At 32.7% G+C, this 25,559-nt stretch overlaps 1 protein-coding gene across 1 annotated transcript in view; it reads left to right on the top strand.

Moving 5' to 3' along the window:
* Positions 1 to 25,051, top strand: part of LOC124354479 (DNA excision repair protein ERCC-6-like) — a 51,530-nt gene extending 26,479 nt beyond the window's left edge. Inside the window, exons 13-18 of the mRNA XM_046804961.1 lie at positions 580 to 783; positions 1,685 to 1,855; positions 7,352 to 7,973; positions 8,179 to 8,374; positions 9,016 to 9,195; positions 15,824 to 25,051. Coding sequence (XP_046660917.1) covers positions 580 to 783; positions 1,685 to 1,855; positions 7,352 to 7,973; positions 8,179 to 8,374; positions 9,016 to 9,195; positions 15,824 to 15,950 — 1,500 coding nt within the window. The 3' untranslated portion in view covers positions 15,951 to 25,051. The remainder of the gene's footprint in view (positions 1 to 579; positions 784 to 1,684; positions 1,856 to 7,351; positions 7,974 to 8,178; positions 8,375 to 9,015; positions 9,196 to 15,823) is intronic.
* Positions 25,052 to 25,559: the final 508 nt, after the last annotated feature.

Genomic DNA, 25,559 nt, shown 5'->3' with positions numbered 1-25,559 from the left:
ATTTCTTAACCTTTTGATAGGCAGTAATTTGAATTGGAAATAACAAAAATGTAGCTAAACTTGGGTTATTTCAGAAAAATTGTAACATCATTTTATAGCCAATTTGATTTTGACAAAAATATTGTTTACAAATACTATTAAAAGAGCTGAAATCATACCCAATTACTAAAAAATATTGTTTAATGTAATTTTCAGAACAAAATGTTTTAATTTCTACCTATAGAAATAAAAAAGGAAAATCATGTATAAACATTCAAAAATGCAGTGTATGATTAATAAATAATTTACCCCATCACTGAATATTTCTATTTAAAATTACTATATAAATATTAGATTAACTAATTTAAGAAAGAATATTGTTTTTTATTTTATTATAAATACAATACCACTCAAGTGCATATTGTGTTTTATTAAATTAATAAAAACCATTTATACTTGTTTTTTATATGGTTCAGTGTTTTCTAAAGGTTAAATGTCTTGTCAGATACTTTAGAGAGCGGTACGAAGAAAATAAATACTGTAAATTGTAATAAATTCAGTAGTCATTTTCTATATTTTAAATAAAACTCTTTTCCTTAGGACACGTCCTACTTTGTGATGCTGCTGACAACTCGGGTAGGAGGTCTAGGTGTAAACTTGACGGGAGCCAATAGAGTGCTGATCTATGACCCGGACTGGAACCCTGCAACAGACACACAAGCACGTGAGCGAGCCTGGCGTATTGGACAACAACAGAGTGTCACAGTGTACAGGCTTATCACAGCTGGCACAATAGAGGAGAAGGTAAGGATTTTGTGATGCCAATAACTCCATGACTTCAGGAAATTGATTTTTTCCTAACAGAAGACACAAGTACACTGATGAACCCAATTTGCTGTCAGGTACTGATAGGCATTCAGACAACGAGATAAGAATGATAAAATTATTGCAGTGTTCACTATCTGCTGGTATTCAAACTTTCAGAGTGACTCTTGTATAGATTTTCACATTCATGAATGATTAAATTTGAAAAATAATAGTATTATTTCTGAGTGATATTGGCATGAATTTCTTTTGAGGTGTTCTTAGAAAGAAAAATTTGATCAAGCCATTTTTTTATTGATAGATTGTTATGTGCTTTCCATCCAACTACCTCCCTGTTCAAAAATTACAACATCTCTGAAAGAAACTCTTAATAATACTCAAATTGGCTATAAAATTATGTAACAATTTTTCTGAAATAACCCAAGTTTAGCTACATTTTTGTTGTTTCCAATTCAAATTACTGCCTATCAAAAGGTTAAGAAATTTCTCCTTTCTGTTCAAAAGTTGAAAAAATTTCAATTTCATTGTTTTCTATAAATTTAGCAGACATTTTGAAGTGGGAATCATCAACATAAAGACATACGGTATGCCACTTTCATTAATTAATGAAATGCAATTAAGATAATGAAGCATATGAGGAGAAAATACTAAAATCCTATAAATATATATGCCAGATTGATTAGAAGTTATTGTAGGAAAATATCACAGTATATAACTGCATATTCATTCATGATAATTTTGGCACATTTTACAGAACATTACAATTTTATACGTCTAGGCTAGATTATCCCCCTTCATTTAAGATACATTGAAAAATTGTGGAAAATAAAATCAGTCACCTTCTGCAATAGTTATTAAATACATTTTGATATATTTTCAGATGTATCATCGCCAGATATTTAAGCAATTTTTGTGCAATAAAGTGCTGAAGGACCCCAGACAGCGAAGGTTCTTCAAGTCTAATGATCTCTATGAGCTGTTCACTCTCAAGGAAACTGATGTAGAAGGAAGCACAGAGACAGCAGCCATATTTGCAGGCACCAACTCGGAGGTGAGTATTATATTGAGATGTACAAGATAGGTGTACTCCACAACACCCATCGCGCTTCGCTCAGGTTGCATGCAAAATATCAAGTCTACAGCTCATTGCACTCTCGAGATGATCTGCGGACAGATAGGCATACAATCATACAAAAAAATAAATGTTTAGATCTTTCCAGGCAGACGAAAGAAAAATTGTGTCAGCCTACTGAGTTTTGATTATGCTCAGCCAAATTCCATGGTTGGGCATGCACTGCCATACAGTAGAACTCATTTTTGTCTTTATAGAAAATTAAGTTTTATGCCAAATTTAAATCATATAATATGATTTTTCTCGAAATATCCTGTCACATTATACATTCAAATTTTTTGTTCTTTAAGATATGTTTCATAGCAATGTTTAAATAATAAAAGTTGTGGTGAGGTATGGAGGGTACTACAATGCAAGAATGTGCCAAAATCAAATCCTGTCATGACTTTTCAAATTGACTTTCCATTCTATTATTTATTTCTTTTTACTGTATGAATAACCTACATGTGTTAATACAGGGTGTGGCAAAATAACCTCCCTATTTTCATTGCTTTATTGTGAGTAGAGGGAGGCACTCAGAATGGTGGGGATAGCCGCAATCGACGCAGGAGAGGGGGAAGTTTAAGTGACGCTCCGCCCGTAGGCACTAGTCATCAGTCGCCATCATGGTGTGGACGAGTGCACAGAGAGGTTATGCGGTCGAAGCGTTCATTCGTAGCAATGAATCAGTTATCATGGCTCAACGCGAATTCCGAACGCGGTTTCAAATTCCTCCTCGTGATTCAGTACCGGACCGTAAGTCTACTGTGCTGTGGGTGAAAAACTTCAGAGAAACTGGTTCTGTTGTGAAAAAACGAGGTGGAAGACCTCGTAGTGCTCTTACACCAGAAAACATTAATGCGGTTAGGCCATCAGTTTTGCAGTCTCCCCAAAGATCAGCTCGCAAACATGCAGCCGTCCTTCGAATGTCTGACCGTAGTGTTCGTCGAATCCTACACATGGATCTTCATTTCCATCGTTACAAGATGGTTGTTGTCCAAGAGCTGTCTCAACGTGATTGGCAGAGTCGTATGGAAGCGTGTCAAATAATCTTGGAAAGTCTCCCACAGATGCTGTTGTTTTTTTCAGTGACGAAGCGCATTTCCATCTGTCTGGAAGTGTGAATAAACAGAATTTTCGCTATTGGAGTGAAAACAACCCGAAGGAAATCCATGAGAGGCCTCTTCATAGTGAACGTGTGACTGTTTGGTGCGCGTTATCACGATGTGGAATCATTGGCCCTCATTTTTTTGAAGAGGATGGCAATGTTGTTACTGTGAACTCAAACAGGTATGCCAACATGCTAGCAGAATTTTTGAACCTGCCCTACAACAGAGGGCTTTCGAGAATGTGTGGTTCCAGTAGGACGGTGTAGGTGTAGGTATGTGCCTCAGCACATACTGCTCGAATGGCAATGAACATTTTGAGGCAAATGTTTCCTGGCCAATTGATTTCTCGGGGAGGGACATTGTGTGGCCAGCGCGATCACCCGATTTAACCTCATGTGACTTTTTTCTGTGGGGTTACTTAAAGGCCGAGGTGTTCAAACATCGCCCCAGAAACCTGCAAGATCTGAAGCAAGCAAGCTATACGGGAGGAAGTTCTGTGCATACCTCAAGCCATGCTCGAGAGAGTCCACAACAGTTTCAGAATTCGCTTGCAGCAGTTTATTGATAACCACGGCCACCACTTATCTGATATTCTTTTTAAAAGAAAGTAGAAAAAACTTCCCATGTCATAGAATAAGTTAAAATGAATAAATTTGTTTTTTGAAAAAAACTGTGGTTATTATTAGCATTTAGTAATAGGGAGGTTATTTTGCCGCCGCACCCTGTATGTCATTGTTAAAATCTCATATGCTTTTACTCAGTTTGTTTACAAATTTATTTATTCTGCTATTTGCTCATTGCCATCATGGTTACCCATAAGACCAATGTAAATAACAGGGTGTAATATTAATTCATGAAACACCCAAATATACTCCTTTAATAATAATTTTAAATATAAATTTGAAACCTCTTACAATCGTGATAAGAGATTGGCATCACTTTTTTGGAACAAAGTTATTGTATGTCACACAACGGGTGGAACGTCCTGTGGCCCGAGGGAATCGTGAATACTTCTTAATGGAAGCCTATACCTTGTGATAACATAATTTTAAAGTAATAGCTTCTGAATTGAAATGCCACAGACAACCGCAAATCTCAAGGGATTATTCTATCAGAAAAATACGAGCATCTTAGTATTGAAAATTTACTGATGTTGCAACAATGTAATTTTTAACATGGTTCTTGCCTACAAAATGGTGTTACACTAATTTTTTAGCATTTTTTTAAAATTTCAATAAATAAAACAAAAATTTCATTTTAAAGCTGGTTCTATTAGCACAAATTTGCCAGTTTTTTATTACAGTACAATTAGTGGAAATACTTATGTATTGATTTCTTATTACAAATAAAAAATAATTATGCTGTAGATAAATCTACAACAAACGTTTTACCTGCATTTGGTTCAAAGCAATTGTTTCGAACTGTGATTCCCTTCTACGGTTTGACAATGAGCCAATCTTGTGTAAAATGATACGACAGAGTGCCTAAGCATTTCTCAGTTATCAAGCAATCTCCTCTATAATCCTGTTTCTTAGGTCTTCCAAATATGAGGCTTTCTTCTATAAACATGGATTTTAAATGACCCCATAGGAAATAATCGATTGGTGTACAAATCCGGAGATCTTGGAGCCATTCCGATTTCTCCTCTTCGTCCAATCCATTTATGAGGAAACCTAATCCAAATACTCTCTTACCTGTCTCCCATAATGGGGTGGAGCACCATCCTGTCTGAAACCATACAATATCAAAGTAATTCATCGCTATGCATTTGATAGCTGGGATTCAATTTCATTTTGGAGCATATTGTAGTAAAAGTTCGGCATTTTTTAAATTTCCATTGATGATAAAGGGTCCCAACAAATTTGTATCTAAAATTCACACCATATAACGTTCAGTTTTTGTGTTGCTGTGTATGGGACTCAGTAATATCCAATGTGGGTTTTCACTAGCCCAAAGTAACGGCAATTGTGCCTGTTAACATTGCCATTTTAGAAAAAAGTTGCCTCATCAGAAAATATATGTTGGTCAGGAAAATCCTCTATTGTCATCACATTTGCGCAGCACAAGTTCACAAACTCACTCGTCTGTCGTAATCATCCCTCACTTAACTGTTGGACTAAAATAACTTAAATGGTTGTATTTATTAATTTTTCAAAATCTTTACTCACCATACATAGGGTGCATATCATGTTGCTGTGGCATCTTTTCTGAGCGATGTATGTGGGGTCTTCAATAAATGTTTCAAAACATCTAGTGCATGTTCTTCATCTGTTTTGCAGATTGTATCCTACCCGACTTTGCCGATTACGTACACTCCCTGTCATTTCAAAACGCTCAATAGTTTTTTGATATTGTTGAAGACACTAATGGGATTCTTTCTGGGAAAGTTCATTAAACAAATTACAAACGTCCCGATAAAGATCTTTGTTTGAAGATCGCAATATCCTCGCATCAATCAACCGAGTAATTCGTCTCCTTTCAGACAATTCCATTAAAAGCCAAATAAAAAAACTTACTACGTGTAATTAGAATAACGTTGTTGACAGCAATGCTTTTCAGATACACAGATTAACTCCGACAGGAATGATATGACCTTTGTCCCATTTGTAATTCCCAAGCTTATGACCTGTCCTAGTGAAAAGCTCCAATGCTCAACAACTGAAACCTGTAGGACCCAGGATGAATTAATAAACACAATAATGGTTTCTCATAGGCTAAGTGACCTTTGTCTCTTTAAAAAAAAAAAAACAAAAAAAACAAAAAGAAAAAAAAAATAAAAAAAAAAAAAAAAAAAAATAAAAAAAAGAAAAATAAAAAAAAAAGAAAAAAAAAAAAAAAAAAAGAAAAAAAAATAAAAAAAGATACAAATAAAAAAAAAAAAAAAACAATCAAACAAATAAACAAACAAAAAAAAAAAAAAAAAACAAAGAAAAAAAAAAAAAAAAAAACAAAAAAAGAAGAAAAAAAAAAACAATAAAAAAAAAAAAATAAAAAATACAGAAAAAAACAAAAAAAAAAGAAAAAAAAAAAAAAAAAAGAAAAAAAAAAAAAAAAAAAAAAACAATAAAAATAAGAAAAAAAAACAAAAAAAAAAAAAACAAAAGAAATAAAAAAAAAAAAAAAAAAAAAAAAAAAAAAAAAAAATAAAAAAAAAAAAAAAAAAACAAAAAAAAAAAAAAAAAAATAAAAAAAGCAAGAAAAAAAAAAAAAAATAATAAAAAAAATAAAACAAAAATAAAAAAAAAAACAAAAGAATCAAAAAAAAAAAAAAAAAAAAAAACAAAAAAAAAAAAAAACGAAAAAAAAAAAAAAAAAAAAAAAAAAAGTAAAAAAAAAAAAAACAAGTAAAAAAAAAAAAAAAAAAAAAAAAAAAAAAAAAAAAAAAAAAAAACCAAAACCTTATTGACCCTGCTGACTGAAAACACCAGTACAGAGTTCATAAGTAATCAGAGAAAGTGACCTCATAAGTTTTTTATTCATTGTAAGTAAAAACTGGTAACATTTGTACTAATGAAACCAGCATAAAAATAAATTGTTTATTTTTATTTTAATTGAACATTTAAAAAATGCTAAAAGATATAAGTGTAACACATTTTGTGGCAAGAACCATGTTAAAATTACATTGTTTTGAACATCAGTAAATTTTCAATACTAAAAAATGCTCTATTTCCTGATAGAATAATTTCCTTTGAGATGCTGTTTGTGCATCAATCAGTAAGCTATACCTTTAAAATTATGTATCACAAGGTATAGGTCCTTCCATTAGAATATCACGATACCCTCGGCAGGACGGTCCCCCCGTTGGTGTGACATAACACAACAATGTTTCCAAAAGTAGATGCCCAATCTCTATCAACGATTTGTAAGAGGTTCCAAATTTATATTTTAAATTATTAAAGGATAATTTGGGTGTTTCCAGACATAAATATACACCCTGTATATTCCCTAATGCTCAGCCAAATCCCATGGGGTGACATGTACCATAATCAAACTCATTGTTTCTTCTATACACAGAAATGAAATTTTTCCAGTCCTACGAGTAATAGGCTTCGCTAACACTCAGCCAATTAATATGATATGTTAGTATAGTGTTCTCAAAAGCAAAGGTGTTTTTCCTTCAATTTTAAAAGTTAGTTTGTAATGGAACAGTGTAATTAAATGAATGTGTTTGTATTCTCTTTTTATTCTATTCAAAAAGTTTTGATGTTTTTTTTCTTTGGGGTGGGTTTATCTGTATCACAGGTTAACTATATATTTGCATTCATTCTGAAGTTATCAGAAAAAAGTCCTTTTCATTGTAATTTCAATAATGTTTTGTTATTTGCAGGTGAAACTTGACCCTAACAAGACATACAGGTGTCGCAAGGTGGAGCCTCGACTTAATGCTCAACCTCCAGCAGAAACCTACTCCAAGAAGAAGGCAGAGAAAAAGAAAAAAGCAGAGGAACAGCTTAAGAAAACAAGAGAGGATCCTTCAAGTGATGTATGTTTTTCAGATGAGAAAATTGAACGGATGAAGAAACTAGCACAGATGTTAAGTCAAAAGATAGTGAAGAACAGCACACCTGAGAAGAATCACCCTTCAAAAATGGTGGAAAAACAAGAGTTACTTCAAGAGGAAAAGAATGATATGGTTCTGATAAGCGATGAGGAACTTTCTAACTCAAAATCAGATGCTTCCAGAATAAAATTTGACATTACTGAACCAAGCACAAGTTGCTTCAGTGAGTCCCTTGATACAAGTTTAAATCATAAAAAACATGGACACAAATCAAAACACAAAGACAAGAAGAAGAGAAGGCTCAAAGATGCTAAGTTTGAAGGAGAGACTGTGCCTCACCTGGTGAAAACCAGTGTTGCCAAATCTACTGAAGCAGAAGAAAATGAAGATGGAAAGAGTTACGCTACACAAGATGAATATGTACTGAAAAAACTTTTTTCAAATTCTGGTAAGTTTAGTTTGTTTAAGTTTCTTGTAGGATCATTCTAAAAACATTAAATGCACAAATATAGATTTGTATTGCATAATTATATTTAACCTTGAGACGATGCTCTTTGAAATAAGTATAATTTATGATCTCATGAAATGAAATTGTGGATATGACACTGTAAAGTATTGATAAGAGAGTTTGTCACATATCAAATGTTGAACAGGTTTACAGACAGCAATGCAACACGACACTATCATGGAAGGTGGTCCTGCTGACTATGCCTTGGTTGAAGGAGAGGCAGACAGGGTTGCAAAGCAGGCTGTGGAGAAACTACGTGAGTCTCAGCGGGAATGTTGGCGCCCGACTTCAGGCATACCAACCTTCACTGGTGTCAATGGCGCACGTAACTTTCAACCAACGTCAGTATTTTTATGGAATTTATGTTTAATTATATATACTACCCTTTGAGGACTAAGGGCTGATCCGTTGTCCATCGGCTTTTTGTAATGTCAGTAAGAAAAGCGTACATTTTATATAAAATAATGTCTCGTATTTAACACCTCGAGTGCAGATCCTTAATATTACGGAATGCCGAAACTTTTGAAGAAGTGGATCATGTAATCTTTTGGAATTTATGTTTTTAATTTTAGCATATTACACAATATCTGATTAAAAATTAATTCATTTATTATTATGAAAACCGATGTTGTAATCAAGAGTCGAGAACCCTTTATCTTTGTAAAGGAATAAGTAAATACTAAATATCATAGCCATTTGTTTTAAAGTTTAATTTTATTGTTAGTACCAACATGTATCATGTCTTATAAGAAATGTTCTATTGTATATATCAATATACTTTTATAACTATGTAATAAAACAAAGTGAATACTTTGTTTTGTACCACAAGTAACTTAAATAATATCAAATAAGACCAATCCAATAGCGGTTTTTCTCAAATAAATTTCTAATTTCTTGGATATAAATTCAACTTTATGTGTTCTGGTTCCACTAGACTAGTTAAAGTCAAAATGTTTATAATATCGTTAATATGCCATTGCAGGAAGAGATTCGGTAAAGGTACAGGTGTTGAAACTATGTCGTCCAGAGAACTAATAGAGCATATAAAGAAACGCAACTGCGCCATGGATGCGAAGGACGCAGACCTCGAACTTGTGCGTGACATTCGTGAATTCGTATCTTCACAAGGCGGCACCGTCAACACTAACCAGATTATCAATAGGTAACCAGCATCAGTTTTTGACATATCTAGTAAATATCTAAATTATTAACCCTTTTTGTGCCAGGCATTTTACTGTAGCATATGTGAAAACTTCCAAAGTCCACTTTAGTCAAAACATATGCTTTTATAAAATGTGCTGTTAATGTCACCACTGTCACCTTTTTTAGAAAATCAATTGCAGAAGAGCCCAGTAAAATAGAGCAGAGAAAAATAATATCAAAAGTTCAGTTTTACAAAAATAACAATACAACAAATACAAATAACATTACCAATTTTCATGAGAACATACAGCACCTGCCCTCATCAACTGAAAGTTTACACGATTTTGCTCAAGATAGTAGGCATACTAAAGCAAGGAGCTGTCAATCATTATCTAAGTTTTCTATTTTTCATCAAAATGTTCAACATTTGTCATCCCACTTAAATATGTTAAATATAAATTTAGAGGAAATACAACCAGATATCTTAGCACTAACTGAACATAAATTGACAGCAGCAGAATTGGTTGGGTTACACATTCCTCAGTACAACATTTGCTCGTCTTTTGTGAGATCTCATTCATCTGGAGGTGGAGTGCTAATATTGGCTAAAGAGCATATACATTTCAGATGTATTAACCTGTTGGATCCCGTAGCCGCACAGTTGCGACTGAGGCAAGTGTGCAGTCGTGGCCCGTTGCCGTACTGTTGCGGCCGCGCGCAGAGCGTTTTATTTTTGCGTTTTCTTCAACTCAATTCGCTAAATTAAATGACATTCAATATACCGGGTTACTCGGGAGAACACTGGCTTTCTCGTGAGGTATATTTTGTTTCGCGCTACGATACTTGGCAGCCTGTTTTTACTCTAAACGTCGAGGCGTTTCAGCCGGTTGCTGTTGTTTGTACACAATAATTATGGCTTCGCGTAAGCATGAGTTGTTTGATCAAGATATTAATGAATTATTGGGCAGTGAGTTTAGTGGACTATCTGATAGTGACGACGAAAGTGATGTGGATATTTTCAGTCGTGTAAGAAGTGGTGATTTTATTTTTAGTGAACTAGTTCGTGATGCAGACTTCAACCACGATTTAGGTTATCTCGATGAACCAGTACCAGGACCATCAGGTGATACTGTTTATTCTAATAATCGTCCAAATAAGCCTACTTTGGATAGTGTTGACTTGGTAATAAACGAGGTAGTTCAAAATTATAATCCCAGAAATGACTTTACTGGTAATGAAGGAACTGAATGTAGGCCTAACCCCAAACGTAGAAAGCTACCTCCAATTACCTATCCCTGGGTGGAATACCATACTTATAGGAACTTTTAGGCCTAAACCATACTCTGGACCATGTAAATAAAGTTTTGTTCTAATATTATTTATTTAGTTTGTTTATCCTAGTCTTATTGATTTATAAAAAATAAACTTACACTTGGAATAAAAAAAATATATATATATATAAATTTAAATATGTATATTTGACTTTAGAAATATCAATAATATGAAATAAATAAACATAAAAATAAAAACTTATGAGTATATGATTATGCAGATGCAAAAAATAACTATAATGCAAAGTAGTAACCAAGTGCCAGAAAAAACCCGGGCCAGCAGATGCCCCTGTGCTGCCATAACCCGGGACTCAACAGGTTAAATTATCAGCAGTTGAAGATCTCTTAAGTGAAAAAGAATTTGAGTGCTGTCTGTCTGAAATAACTATAGATCAATTTTCTTTTGTATTGGCAGTTTTATATAGATCACCCCAACACTGTCTAGTAGATAAATTTTTAAATAACTTAGATATATTATGTAATATACTATGTCATAAATTCAAAAATGTGATTTTGGCTGGACATATAAACATAAATGTATTAAAAAAAGATATAATTTACACTAAATTTAGTAATATATTAAAAGTGTATAATATGACATATTTGGTGGACTTCCCAACTAGAGTTACAGCTGATTCTCAGACAGCCATAGATAACTTTATTACGAATATAGATTGTACAAAATTAAATATATCAGGTATCATAACTCAAATATCCGATCATGATGGTCAACTTCTAGAATTTTTAGAATTAAATTGTGTTGATTCGAGTAAAATGAATATAAAAAAACTATGCAGAAGATTTGCTTTAAATAACACTGAAACATTTTTGAGAGATATAGCAAAGGAGACATGGAAGTTTATCAATCACCGGTAGATATGAAATATCAACTATTTCATAGTATTTTTAGTTATATTTTCGAAATACATTTTCCTAAAATTAGTCAAACTGTTAAAAAACATTTCTTAGGACAAAAATGGATTACAGATGATATACAAATTAAAAAGAGTGAATTAGTTGAACTTGAGAAATAATTTAGAATTTCCAAAAACACAAATTTGAAAATAGTCATAAAAGAAAAGAAAAAGGTACTGAAAGAGTGCATGAATAGAAATAAACAAAAATACTTTGATGATAAAATTCTATACTCTGACAACAACTTGGAAAATAATTAAATATGAGGTAAACAAACAATCCAATGTAAATCATAATAAAAGCATTATTGCAAATGGAAAATTAATACTAATCCTGTTACTGTAGGAAACACTTTTAATGATTTTTTTGTGACAGCCGTTGACTTGCTAGTATTACCTAACATACCTCAGCTCAACTCCATTTATACCAATAGTGAGCATCTGACCTGTGCTCGGCCATGTTTCAGATTTCAACCGGTGTCTGAGTATCAGTTAAAAACAATTGTTTTGTCATTTAAAACTAAGTTTTCTGTGGGGCACGATGATATACCAATTGATATTGTGAAAAAATCTGTTAACTTTATTTTAAAACCTTTTGTCCATGTAATCAATTCTTCTTTAATTTCAGGAATATTTCCTGATATTTTAAAAGTTGCCAAAGTGATTCCTCTCTTTAAAAAAGGTAATGTGACTGATCCAGCATGCTATAGGCCAGTGTCATTGCTCCCAATTTTTTCTAAAATATTCGAAAAAGTGGTTTATGATCAGCTTTTAAAACACCTAGAGTCTAATGAACTGTTGGACAAACAACAACATGGCTTTCGTCATGGAAAATCAACAATAACGGCCGGTATAGAATTTATCCAGTCCATTATTGACTCAGTTGATAAAAGATAAAAAGTAATTGGGATATTTTTAGATCTTACCAGAGCATTTGATAGTGTCAGTCATGTAAAGTTAATAAGGAAATTAAACAGCTTCGGTATATATGGAAAGGAGCAAACATGGTTTGATTCCTATTTAACAAATAGAAAACAATAAGTAGAAATAGAAGAAACAATTTTTTACAGTAAAAATCATTATGTGAGGGCTCATAGATCACAGCTGCAGACACTACGGCATGGTGTGCCCCAGGGGTCTATCCTGGGACCTCTTTTGTTTTTATGTTATAAGGAAGGTTTGCCAGGGGTGATGGAGGGGTTGGATGGTGCCGTGTGTCTGTATGCTGATGATTCAAATGTTTTGTTTTCTGGTCAGAAGCTTGAGAATATTGAAATTTCATCATATATTGGTCTATGTAGGATTAAGGATTTTTTTGACAAAAATAATCTTTTATTAAATTCAGATAAATCTAATTATATTTCTTTTTCTACAAAGCAATCCAGATCAAATCTAAACTGTGACATTTTTCTAGACAATGACAGACTTAAACAAGTAGACCACACAAAGTTTTTAGGACTTATAATAGATAAAAATGTAGCTTGGGATAAACATGTAGATCATGTTACTAAGAAAATTTCTACTGGTCTATATGCATTGCGACAAATGGCAAAAATTAGTAATTTACATACACTGAAATTAATATATTTCTCTTTGATCCATTCACATTTAGCTTACGGAATAAGCATTTATGGAGCAACAACAATAAGTAATTTAGATAGGCTTTTGGTCCTACAAAAAAAATCTTTGAGAATCATGAAAAATTTAAGATATACAGATTTTGTTAAACATATTTTTTCTGAACTTGGAATTCTGACAGTATATGGTTTACACATATTTGAATCAATAATTTATGTAAAACAATTTTTTGATCCGATACTAAAAACCAATAAACATACATATAATACTCGTTTTAATAGACATGTCGATCAACACAATCTTGAATTTTACAAAAAGAAAACATATTACAGAGGTTTTAGATATTTACATAATTTACCAACAAAATTTATAATGGAAACAGATCTGTTAAAATTTAAAAAAGAAGTCAAAGATTATTTAACTAATTTGTCTCTATATTCTTTTGAGGAATATTTCAATATAAAAACCAATTAATTCATTTAAAGAAGAATTGAAGATAAATTGTTAAGATGTTACAATTTTATTTTTTTACTTATATTTTAAAATTAATATTAGTGTTTAGTTTCATTGTAGTGACGCTATTCTTTGTACCTTGTACATATTACAGAATAAAGTAGTTTGACTATTGACTCTAGTTTTGGCTTTTATATGAAAATCTATATTATTATCTATATTGCATATTATTATTTTTTACTAGTAAAATTATGTTTCAAAAATCATAGTTAGATATAACTAATATTTCATTTAGTATATTTTATCAATAAATAAAATATAGATCTTTTACACTTTTTTTAGGTTAAACTAAGTTGTGCACAAATACATTATTGGTATGTTTTCATCAATGCATTAGAAATTTAAACTTTATGGTAACATGCATATAAAATTGTATGGTCTTGCCTTAAAAAAAATAGCCAAGTTATGAGAATTTTTCTCTGAACATGTTATGCAGCTCTTTGCATTTTCACACTTGATTCAATGACGTCCAAAGCTGATTTAATTTTTTTAGAAATGTTTGAAACTATTTTCTCATGAAGCCAGCATTATTGTGCATTGTTTGGTGTAGTTTCATGGGAACCAGATGCATATAAGATAATTAAAAACTTATTTTATATGTCCAATGTATTGTATGTAAGCAGTGAAAGGGTTAATGCTATTTGGTTATTTATCACATGATGATTCAGTATACAGAATGGCACCAATATTGTAATAACATTTAGATTACATAATAAAAGCAGTTACTTTACATCAGTTTCTTACTTAATACAGATATATGTGTTCAGTAACTAGGGATATAATTTTGAAAAAACTCATCTAGAGTTTTACCTAGCCATGGCTGTTCTCTGCTGTTCCTATCCCTCAGCTCAGCGGGCCACACCTAGCTGCCGTTAAGCTTGTCATGGTACTACATGTGGCCCACTCTATATTGCGTAGTTAAAAAATTCAGTTCTTTTCCAGTTGTGGCTGTAAAGTACTGCATCTCCACTAAATAAATAACTAAATTGTTATTTCCCTATTTGCAGCATATAACACAGTAAACATTGTTCAGAATTATTTTTTTTATCTGACTCTTAATGTCACTGTAGCTGCTATAGTGTATCCTATCTACTTATTAAAATACTAGTGGAGACAAAACTAATAATCTGAAAACGATTTTATATTCTGTTGGTTTTAGGACCTAATTGAGACTGATCGTATTTTTAATCTGCAAATATTTTTTTTTTTACAGACCAAGCTATAACTTAAATTACTCGGTTTGTTTAAAAGCAAATAATAAATAACGAAGTTTGACATTAAAGCTAATAAGATTTGTAAATTATTTGAGAATATCTTTTAAATCTCATTAATTTAAAAAGGCAAAGGTCCAATACTACCATGTAAATCTGAGTAAAAATACATACATGGTTTTGCAAGTAACAATTGGTGACACAGAACACAGCCAGTCGTGTGGCCCAGCGAGCTGAGACTCTATCCGAACGAACTCAGCAAGAGATAAGTTTTGGTTACATCAGTTGGCTCAATATCAGAAAAAGTTAATAATATTTTATTTCCAGCCAAAATAAAAACAATTATACAACGTGAAATGAACTCATGACCAGTACATACTTATCATGGTTTTTTTTCAAGAAACTGTGGCAAAACAATAAATTAGATATGCTATAGTGACCTACAGTATGTATGTTCATTCAGCCTTCTTGTGTTAAGAATGTTATTTACCCTGAAAATATTGAGTCTATTTAATTGTAAAGGTGGAGGAGAGTGAATTTGTTATTTCTAATTTGTTAACTTTGTTTTGCTAAACTATTTTAGTCACAAAATGGTCAATATTGTCATTCTGCCATACCTACATTTCATGTAGTGTAATTTTTTTCAGTTGCTTGTACCACATTGTGATACAAAGTACAGTTTTGTCTCGTTTGGTTTTTTATGTATTGTTGTATATAACTAGCAATTAGGTAAATATAATGGTTATTTCACAATCAACTTAAAAACAATAACAGTGTGAAAAATAATATGTTTATAAATCAACTTTTTCTGAATCGTGTTTACAAATGAACATTCTTAAACATATATTATAAGTTATAGTTTATTTTTTTGTGTTTATAGCATACATTTAAATATACTCTCTCTTAGTCAACATTTTCATGTGTCTAACATAATGGCCACCCAAATATATTTTGACTATGAGTCAGTGATGTTGCACCACAAATTGAAACATATAAGTACACATGACATCCAAACAGCACAATATGTGTTACCGTTGTGTAACTTGCATGCGTAGAAAGGATCTAAATGATTATAACACCTGTATTGTGGCTTGTCTCAGGTTTGAAGGTCGGCTGCCTGAAGGCAGTTCTCCACTCTTCAAGAGCCTTCTCAGCAAGATCTGCACGTTTTACAGGGCTCCAGACAAGCTCGGCTATTGGACTCTGAAGGAGGAGTTTAATTGGTGACTTGTTGAAAGGCTAACATCTTAACTTCAGTCAGGTGGATATTATCCAGTGATATCAGACTATTCAGTGGCACCCAATTCATTGTGTACTGTTGACCCAATTTGTGTTTTATGTAAGGGTACATATAAAAATGTAAAGGGCTTAAATCCAAAGGAATTATTTTGCACTCAGTTTTATTCAGTAGCTTATGAGGAATACTGTGTCGATTTAAAATATGTAGTATATTTATTAGACAATTATGCTTATTTATTTATTTATATGTTAAATAAGTTTAATTTATAAAAATAGGTTGTCATATTTGGAATGTACAGTAGTTTTGAAGGGAAAGTTCTTAAGGCTGCCATTCAATGCTAAATTTTGTTCAGACTTTTAAAATTGTCTAGTTTGTTGAGTTATCTAATTAAAATTAGAGTTACAAATCTAAATTTTAATTGTAAAGACAAACTGTAGTTCGTCATTTGTTAATTTCAGACATACAAACTTTAATATATTGTGTTACCTATAATTTTATTCATAAAATATTATTGTAATATTTATTTGTATATGTTTAAAACATTATTATTTTGCCATAAAAATTGTATAAAGAGAATCAAACATGTTTTTCTTCAAACTAAAGGTATTCATTAACACTAAAATATTATTTACCAAGTATCAATGAACAGTTAATTATATAAATGTGAAAGTAGACTAAGTTATCACAGTAAAAATGCAACAAACAAATTATATATGGTGAGAGATTCCATGTGGTCCTCGGCCCGATGTGTAGTAGCCTACTGGTCATGTGGAGTGGAGGGGGAAGTAACGAGCCGCTCCCTCCTTGCCAGCTGCAGTTCTCCTCTTGCATATTTAGGAGACTTCATGGAATCTCTTGGCCAAAATAGTGAGACAGATGTGCATGAATGATTTTTTAAAAGCTGCTTATGTCATAGCTTAAAAAAAGGACAATATGTAAGATTGGCTTAAAATCTGATTTTTCATATATGTTAATCACATTTATTCCTGCACAACAATTTGCACTGCAATAAATCTAAGAGCTTGAAAACATATTGAAAATTCAACTTTTTACAACATAGAATAGAACAAGTTGAATATTGAACAAGTCCTAGTAGGAGAGTTAATGTTAATCTTGAACTATGCCAATAGCACTCCTGCCTCTCATTTTAACTCATAACACCATTGTCATGCTCATGATGACATTTTGATATAAAAATAAAATGTTCTTTTAGGGTTGAAATTTTGCTATAGTATTTTTCCCTCATTGTGTTTCATTTGCAAATAAATTTAAATTCCCACTAGACACAACATTTTACAAGATAAACCTAACCCGTTAGTAATACAATTTTTTTCACACAAAATTTTCTATATTTTAAATAACAAATTATTTTATAAAACAATTCTATTTTAAAATAAGGTTTTTCTGTAATATTACAGTACAATCAGTGGTGTAGTGCCGAATTTACCTGTGCCGGAGCGACCATGGTGTAAGTATAATAGGTGTGCTACCGCGCAGATTCCCCCCCGCCCCCTCGCCCATGTCAGGCATGTGTCGTCAGCTTGGCGTTCCGACAGCGGCGTTATATTTGCAGACTTCCACTTAAACTGTCGTTTTACCCACTTAAACTAGAGCGATTTTAATAAATGTTATATATTCTAGTTCATTATTAAATATACTTTATAACAGTAGTTATTTCATGGTGAAAACTGTAATATAAATATATTATACTTACACCATGGGAGCGGCGAGTTGCTGGGTATAGCAATAAAAATATTTTTGATTATTAATAAAGGACATTTTATTTCGTAAACTAGGCTAACACAATTTATAACGACAAACAGATAAGCTATGATTTTAGACATACTTTGAAAAATAACTGTGCTGTCATGCTAATACATTATTGTAGCCTGAAAAAGAATACCGTAAAAATGCATTGTAAAAACTATTAAATATTGTAAAAGTAATATTTTTACATATTTTCAACGGTAACACGAACATGAATATTGTGCGATAACCTCTAAAGTATGTCCCAAAATTCCTCTCCTTTTCCATTCCCCATTTCCTTTCTTTGGAGTTTCTGCTATTCTTGTTTGGGTGTCGGCTGCTCTTAGCCATGTCATGGGGGACCAGCTTCCATCTGCGGAGCGGGGGACCTTGGTGTTTTAAAAACAGTAGGGCTGAGACATGACTTACTGTCAATGAGTTCCTTAATGGTGTGAGTAAGTTATTCATACTGCTGAACTCTCCTTCACAAGTCAGCGGAACTACAGGGTATTATTTTAGTGCAGTTTATAAGCTCTTGCAGTCCATCAGGTACCCGCCTCCTGTTGTCCAAGTAATTCCTGTAAGCAGTCACAGCTCTGTTGATGTTCAACTTGAAGCGTTTGCATAGCTGCTCCACTTGAGTTTGGCCAAACCCTTCAAAACATTCTCTTCTTTATGTTACTGATTAGACTAGAAATCAACTGCTCACCATTAAATGATACGATTTTAGGGTTTTCATTTAACTTTAAAGAAGCAAAACACCCTTCTCTCATGGTGACTTGTGCCTCCAGAACTCTTGTCCCAGGTTTTTCTTTCAAAGATTCCATATATCTGATTGATCTATAAATCAGTTTGTCTGCAAATACAAGGGACGTGCTACTATTTTTCAGACTTTCAGACAACAAAGCCAATTCAGCAAGAATGGCATACATAAATGCTAAGTTGAACAAAAAATTATGGGAAGACAGCTTCTTCAATAAACCATTATATTTGCATCTATCAGTGGATGTTCTCTCAGGACCATACATTGCTTTAGAGAAGTGGCTGGCTAAGGCTTGATAACGTAACCACACACAACGGCTGAAACAGTACGAAAACTGCTTGCTACCCACCTCGTGCTTAAAATTTTGCTGATTTTATTAATTTGAATATCGAGCTCCTGTGCACATTCTTTTAACTCTCGCTTATTCTTTGGAGATGTGCTGTACAATGAATAAAGTTTATCCATGAATGACTGGAAATGGTTAACCCCGGCTACTTCACTTATGACCTTCCCAATAGCCAGTTCCAGTCTGTGATTCATACGGTGCCATATGATGATATTAGGGTAAACAGATAAAAATCTCCTTGCTACACCTCAGTGCTTTCCCAACATGGCGTTCGCCCCTTCGCTTGTAAAGGAAACCAAGTTTTGTTTTAAGTACTCGCCATTAAAACCATATCCTTCAAGGAACTGGTGGACACTGTTAAAAACTGTCTCAGCTTTGTGATCAGAAAGCTCGACTAAGTCCAAAAATAAAGTACTTGGTGGTTTATCCTCGCTAAATTCACATTTTAAATATACAATGAGGACGGATTTAGAACTAATGTTTGTGGATTCATCAATGATTATTGACAGTTTTCCAGAAATTTCCTTTACTTGATTCAAAATGCGCATTTTCATTTCCTTTGAAATATGATCTATTATTTCGACCGCGCTATACCTTGAATGAAGGCCTACGCAGATATCTACCCCATTTAGTTTTTGTAGCTCAAGCAATCCGAAATGGTCGCTGTACGGACGGTCGTATTGAGCAATAAAATATGCCGATCTAAACACAGCCTTAGTTGAATCGAGCTGAGCTTGATTCATTTGACCAATTACTTGTGGCATCGAATGTTTGTTTGATTTGTCAATAATTGTTTGAGCGGTTTGGTGAGCTTTCGACTGTTTATGTTCAATAATCTTTTTCCTCAAAAATTTGAGTTGATTTGTTCTATTTGAGCAATAAAAACAAACTTTGTACGAACGCCACTCATAAGAAAGCTAAACATGTTCTTTTTTGTATGCTCCCAAATTACTGACTTCAAAACAAATTTTACAGCCTAATTTACCTTCCTTTAAGTCTATCCAAGGAAAAGCCGCCTTCTTTCTCTCCCACATATCTTCTGTCCAAATTTCAGGCCACTGTGTTCCGTGGGGGGGGGTCATCTGCTCGAACTTCCTTTTCATTAGGCTCAGGCTCAGCGAGATTACTTATTTTAATTTTAGCTTTTGGATTTGATGTTCCAGGAACTGGATTTGAGTCAGTCATATTAGGGGCACTAAAAAATGACGTTATATATTTATGTTTAGGTTTTGGTTCCATCACTTCACAAAATTCACAAACTAATAATTAAAAAAATTAGTAATAGGCTTTCACAAATGTATTACAGAGGACTCAACTCAAACAAAACTAACAGTATATACGGTACGCTGTTTGAACTCAACCACTACGACTAAGACTTTCGACGATAACAGCTTAATACAAGCATTCACAACAACATAGAGACCGGGAACGCGAATAACAAGTCTCTATGTAAGTATACATTTCGTGCAGTTAGTAGGAGATGGACGGGCGGGGTGGTGTGGCACACCTGTCATAGGAGGGGGAGAGGGAGAGTGAGAGAGCATCCTGATTTTTATGAAGGCGCTAGTTGCGAGTTACAAGAGTTGTCTATTGCACAGCGCCTACAATTACCTTGATACCACTCAATGGACATATAAGTGATGCTGGTTTGTTCTGGCCTTTTTATTATCCAGCGACTCGTAATCCGCCTACCACTACAGGCGGGTGGCGCTCCAGTTCACAGCTCCGGCTCTAGATGCTATGCCGGAGCGACGCTCCGCTTCTTAAAGCTGTGCCGGAGCGCCGCTCCGGCCCCACTACACCACTGAGTACAATTGTTAACAAATAATAGGTGTGTAACATTTAAATACTAGAAACTGAAAAAAGCAATAGTTGAGTATGTAATTGTACCACAGTTACCTTCTTTTAATAAATATCAAGTTTTAAAAAGCAAATTAATTTTTCACCTAGTAATATTTTTTTAATAAACCATTAATATTAACCAAAATCCAGTAAAGAACAAAAGGAGGGTTATACATTTAGTGGATAAATGATTTATTTTCTCCTTTGTTTAAAATATGTTTTTTCGTTACACAATAGAGAATCAAATTAATTTTTAAGTTTTATACAACCCTGCTAATCTATACTTGTAACCCTTAAAAAATATTTTATAACACAATATACTAAGTAGGTTTTTATATATTATTAATTCTGTTAAGTAAAGTACAAGGATTAATATGTAAAAATAAAAATTAACAAAATATGTAATATGTGTCCTTTAGTCCAAAATTTTATAAAAAATAAAAATTTGAGAATACTTACTTTCAAACTTATATTAGGTTTTTAGTATTAAACAGAATGTCAGTTTCTTTTTAAATATAAATAAATAATTATGTGTCTTTTGTACAAATGTATCTTATACTGTTTATATGCATGAAAAGATAGTGTTTTTAGTGCTCCCACAATAATATTTGTACATATTCATAATACAATATGTAAAACTCTACATACACTTACTTATTTTGCGTACTTATTTTATGTAGTTCTAACAACGCAATAATGAATGTGTTGTATAATATGTCACAATCATGAGGTTTAGCGGTATTAGGGTGTGGTATATTTTTGATAGTTAATAATTTTTATTGTTAGTAAATTAATTGTATTATTGCTTAGAAATAATTATATACATCGGTTGTCCAAAGAATTTCATATTACTGTGTTAAATATTCATTTTGTTTAAAATTTTTTTTAATTTGGTTTCTCAACTCTTTGTGCTTGTAAGGACCTTGAAAGTTGCATGTGACTTGCCCAGTGTTTCCCCTAATTTCTAAAATTATAAGTCATTATAAGTTGCTTTTGTCAGTGAAGAATTTCCAGGCAAGAGAAGCACTAAACTACTGCAAATTGTTGCATCGTACTACTTGAAAGGTTGTTTCACAGCATGATAGGGAGTTGGAAAAAACAGCCCTCATAATAATAATGATCATAAATATATTTTTAAATAGTTATTTACTTATTTTAGTTCTATTCAGAATTCAGTAAATGTGTTGAATATATTATTTGGTAATGTTTTTGTTTTTGCTTTCATATGTATAAAAAACTCAATGCATATTTTTTATCATGGGTAATGGTACTATTGTTATGAAGGATTCTGAAAGTGAGAATAAATTGAAAGTGATAGATCTGGGCTCGAAGGGCTTCTGAAATATGTAGTTGTTACGAGTTTAAAACTAAAAAACAGATGAAGATATGTGAGGATTGTGGCACTCACCAAGGGCTTAATTAACAAGAAAAACTTATGAACTGATCTTGGTGTAGTGACCTGACGTTGCATCTTCCGGAGGGCTCCCATGAGGTTGACTATGGGTAGATGGGCAGTTCGCAATACAGCTAACACTTCACAACAGTCACTGGTAATGGGGGGGGGAGACACAAGGTACAAAGGAACTAATCTGTCATGGACCCAACAAAACTTTACCTCAAATCCAGATAGCAAAAAAAAAGAAAAAAATACATATTAAACAACTGGCCACCACTACTAGACTATGATATGAAGACATGGTCATGTCATGAACGACTGTAAAGAGAGGGAAATCTGCTTCCAATTTGGAAGACTTTGTTCTACAGGGGACATTATGCCTATCAGGCTATATCATATAACCTCAGCTGATGTTAATTTAGGTTGGTTTGGCTAATGAAGAGCATCCTCTGATTCCACTGCTAAATCCATAGTGCAACTCAACCCAGCTTATTGATTATTTAGAGAGATAATACAAATACAAACTAAATAATTGTAGATAATGAAATTAGTATCTTCTACTAATAAAAAATAATTGTAAATATTATACAGGTAAGTTTAACTAAATAGTTGTCAAACTATTGATATCATTTTGGGGAGTTCCTTATAGGATAATATAATATATGCTTTGTTATGATTATAATGATTTATTTTAAATAAACTATAGCTGTATCTTTTAGTGACACAGTATGTAATAGTCTTAACTTCTAACAAATCCAGCTTGTGAAAGTTCTAGTAGCGAACATGATAATACTAGTAAGTCTTAAGTCAAAATATATTTGCATCAATGTCTATTATGAAATACATATGTATATAAAATACAAATTAAATTAAATGTGGTAGCTGTTTATAAACCCTCTTTATAAGAAGGGCATCAATCTAGAATATTCCAACTATAGGCCAGTATCGATCATCTCAACTTTTTCAAAAGTTATTGAAAAAGTCGTGTTAAATAGGCTGTGGAGTTTTCTGAAGAGTAACAAGTTGCTATTCAGTCATCAGTACGGGTTCACCAAGGGAAAAGTACTGTTGATGCGATGTTGTGTGTTGTCCAAAATATTGTTGACGCTATTGACTCAGGAAACCATTCTAGTGGCTTGTTATTTGATCTAAGCAAAGCCTTCGATCTTGTTGACCATGACCTTATACATAATAAAATTTTTAACTTGGGAATTAGAGGTATTGCTCTTTGTTGGTTTCAACCTTATCTGGTGGGAAGAACCCAGTGTGTTAAGGTGAGTTCTGTCAATTCGTCCAAAACCATCAGGAGTGCATTTTCCAAGCAAGAAACGGTCAGGAAGGGCGTCCCACAGGGTTCAATTTTGGGCCCTGTCCTTTTTTTATTTTCATCAATGACCTTTATCAGAGTTTATCTGGGCCCAATCTGTGCCTCTATGGGGATGACAGATCCCTAACTTTTTCCAGCCCTTCCAAAGATTGCTTAGAGCTCAATACATTCTTAGCAGGAAATGCACTTCTGAATTGGGTGGAACTAAACAGATTGCAAGTGAACATCTCTAAAACGACCCTTGTTGAATTTTGTATAGGGAACGGGCCAAACAATAGGTTACTCAGTATCCACCTGGGTGCTGAGCCTATCTTCTCTGAGGGTGTCCTTAAATTTCTTGGCCTCAGGAGAGCACCAAAACCAAGTCTGTCTTCAGGCTTCAAAGGAAAGCCATGAGAATAATATCTCATGTTTTACCCTGAACTTCATGTGCAGACCTTTTTACTTTCAATAAAATTCTTACCTTCCCTTCCATTTATATTTTGGGAACCATTTCCTATCTCCATAAAAATTTCCACCTTTTGGAACAGTTTCTCCCATCACACTGTTACAGTACGAGAAGTAATCCCAGATGCATTATGAACATCCCTCCACACTCCACCTCGTTTTATAAGAAACATTAACATTTAAGAAACATTTATAAGACTGCCATTAAGCCTAAAGTTGGTACAGAGTAACAATGTTTTAGGAGGAAGTTGAGGCTGTTTCTTGCTGAAAATGCATATTATTCTATAGATCATTTTTTGAATGATGTGTTTATAAAATAAAGTTTAGAATGATTGTTTTGATTTAATGTTTTATTGTATTGACTTGGCATATGCATTGTTAACTTTGTCAACATGCTTAATAAAGAACTTGTTACTTCAGACAAAATACAAAATAATTAACACTAACAACACTGCCATTTTTTACAATGTAACATTTTAATAAAAAATTTTATACCTTGATTCTTGTGACTTGGAATTGTGAGTGACGGAATAAATAAATATCTAAGACATCTGAGATGCTTAAAACAACAATGGCAGTATCATACTTAATTGAAGGGAGTTGTAAAAATCCTTAAGGATAACAAATACTGGCAGGTAGGACAGACCGAGGGCCACCAATCAGGTCACCCTCTAGGACACAAGCAGTCTCGGCAACACTATGACTAATTTCATGTAATAGACTATGAACTAACAAACTTAAAATACTCAAATAGAAAGAAGATCAATTAAACTGGTCCTATTTTTTGACCAAATGATTAATGTATGCAAATATATACTATATAAGCAAAAGCTGAATGAAGGTACAGGATATCAGTTTGAGAAAAATAGGCCAGTAGAATACTTTTTTTATTTTTTTGGAAGTTACTTTTAATATAAGGGCAGTATTTGGCAGGGACACATGCACGGTACACAATTTAAGTCTCTTGCTCTAATTACAAAATGTTTCATTCCCTCTCCAATTGTCATTGTACCTCAACACAGGTTCTCTCTCCTAACCCCAAGTACAATATGGATATTGTAGAGTATTACTAATACTAATTATGACTAATAAGATTTACAGGTTTCCTAATATCTAAAGATGATATTTTTGCATTTTATATTTTACTTTTTGTTATTGATTGTAAATTCTATAAAACTGTGATTTGTATACAAAAATATTAAATAAACTTTATAAATGAGATTTAGTACTTTTTATTACCTTATTTGCTGCTATTATATTCTTTGTTAAGTAAGGGGCAATATTATAACTGCACAGTGGTTTACATCTCTACACATGTGCTGCTGATCTCAATATTATTGAGAATTGACCAATCCCAGAAAAACTAAAAGATTGTTATTTTTATTTATCCATTTCTAATGTAGGCTAAAATGTTCAAACATTTAGTTGCTAGTGATGTAAGATGTTGAGTTCCCTCATACTATAAAAGTGGGTAGTCAGCTAATACCTCCAATCCTCCAGACTTATTTATCTATTAATTTTGTATTTTTTAAGATATGTTATCTAAAAAATTTTTTCATAAAAATGTCCTCAAAACCACTGATTTTGATTAAACCTGTCATTAATAATAAATTATCATAAGTTTGCTGAGATTCTATGCCTTTAAAATTCATAGTGAATAATTTTAATAAAAACTTCATTTTAGTGATATTAGATTTAAATTTAGATAATATACGAACTTTACACAATA

This window comes from Homalodisca vitripennis, chromosome 2 (genome assembly GCF_021130785.1).
Source record: "Homalodisca vitripennis isolate AUS2020 chromosome 2, UT_GWSS_2.1, whole genome shotgun sequence".
NCBI classification, from domain to species: domain Eukaryota; kingdom Metazoa; phylum Arthropoda; class Insecta; order Hemiptera; family Cicadellidae; genus Homalodisca; species Homalodisca vitripennis.
This window is presented reverse-complemented; position numbering and strand designations above follow the sequence as displayed.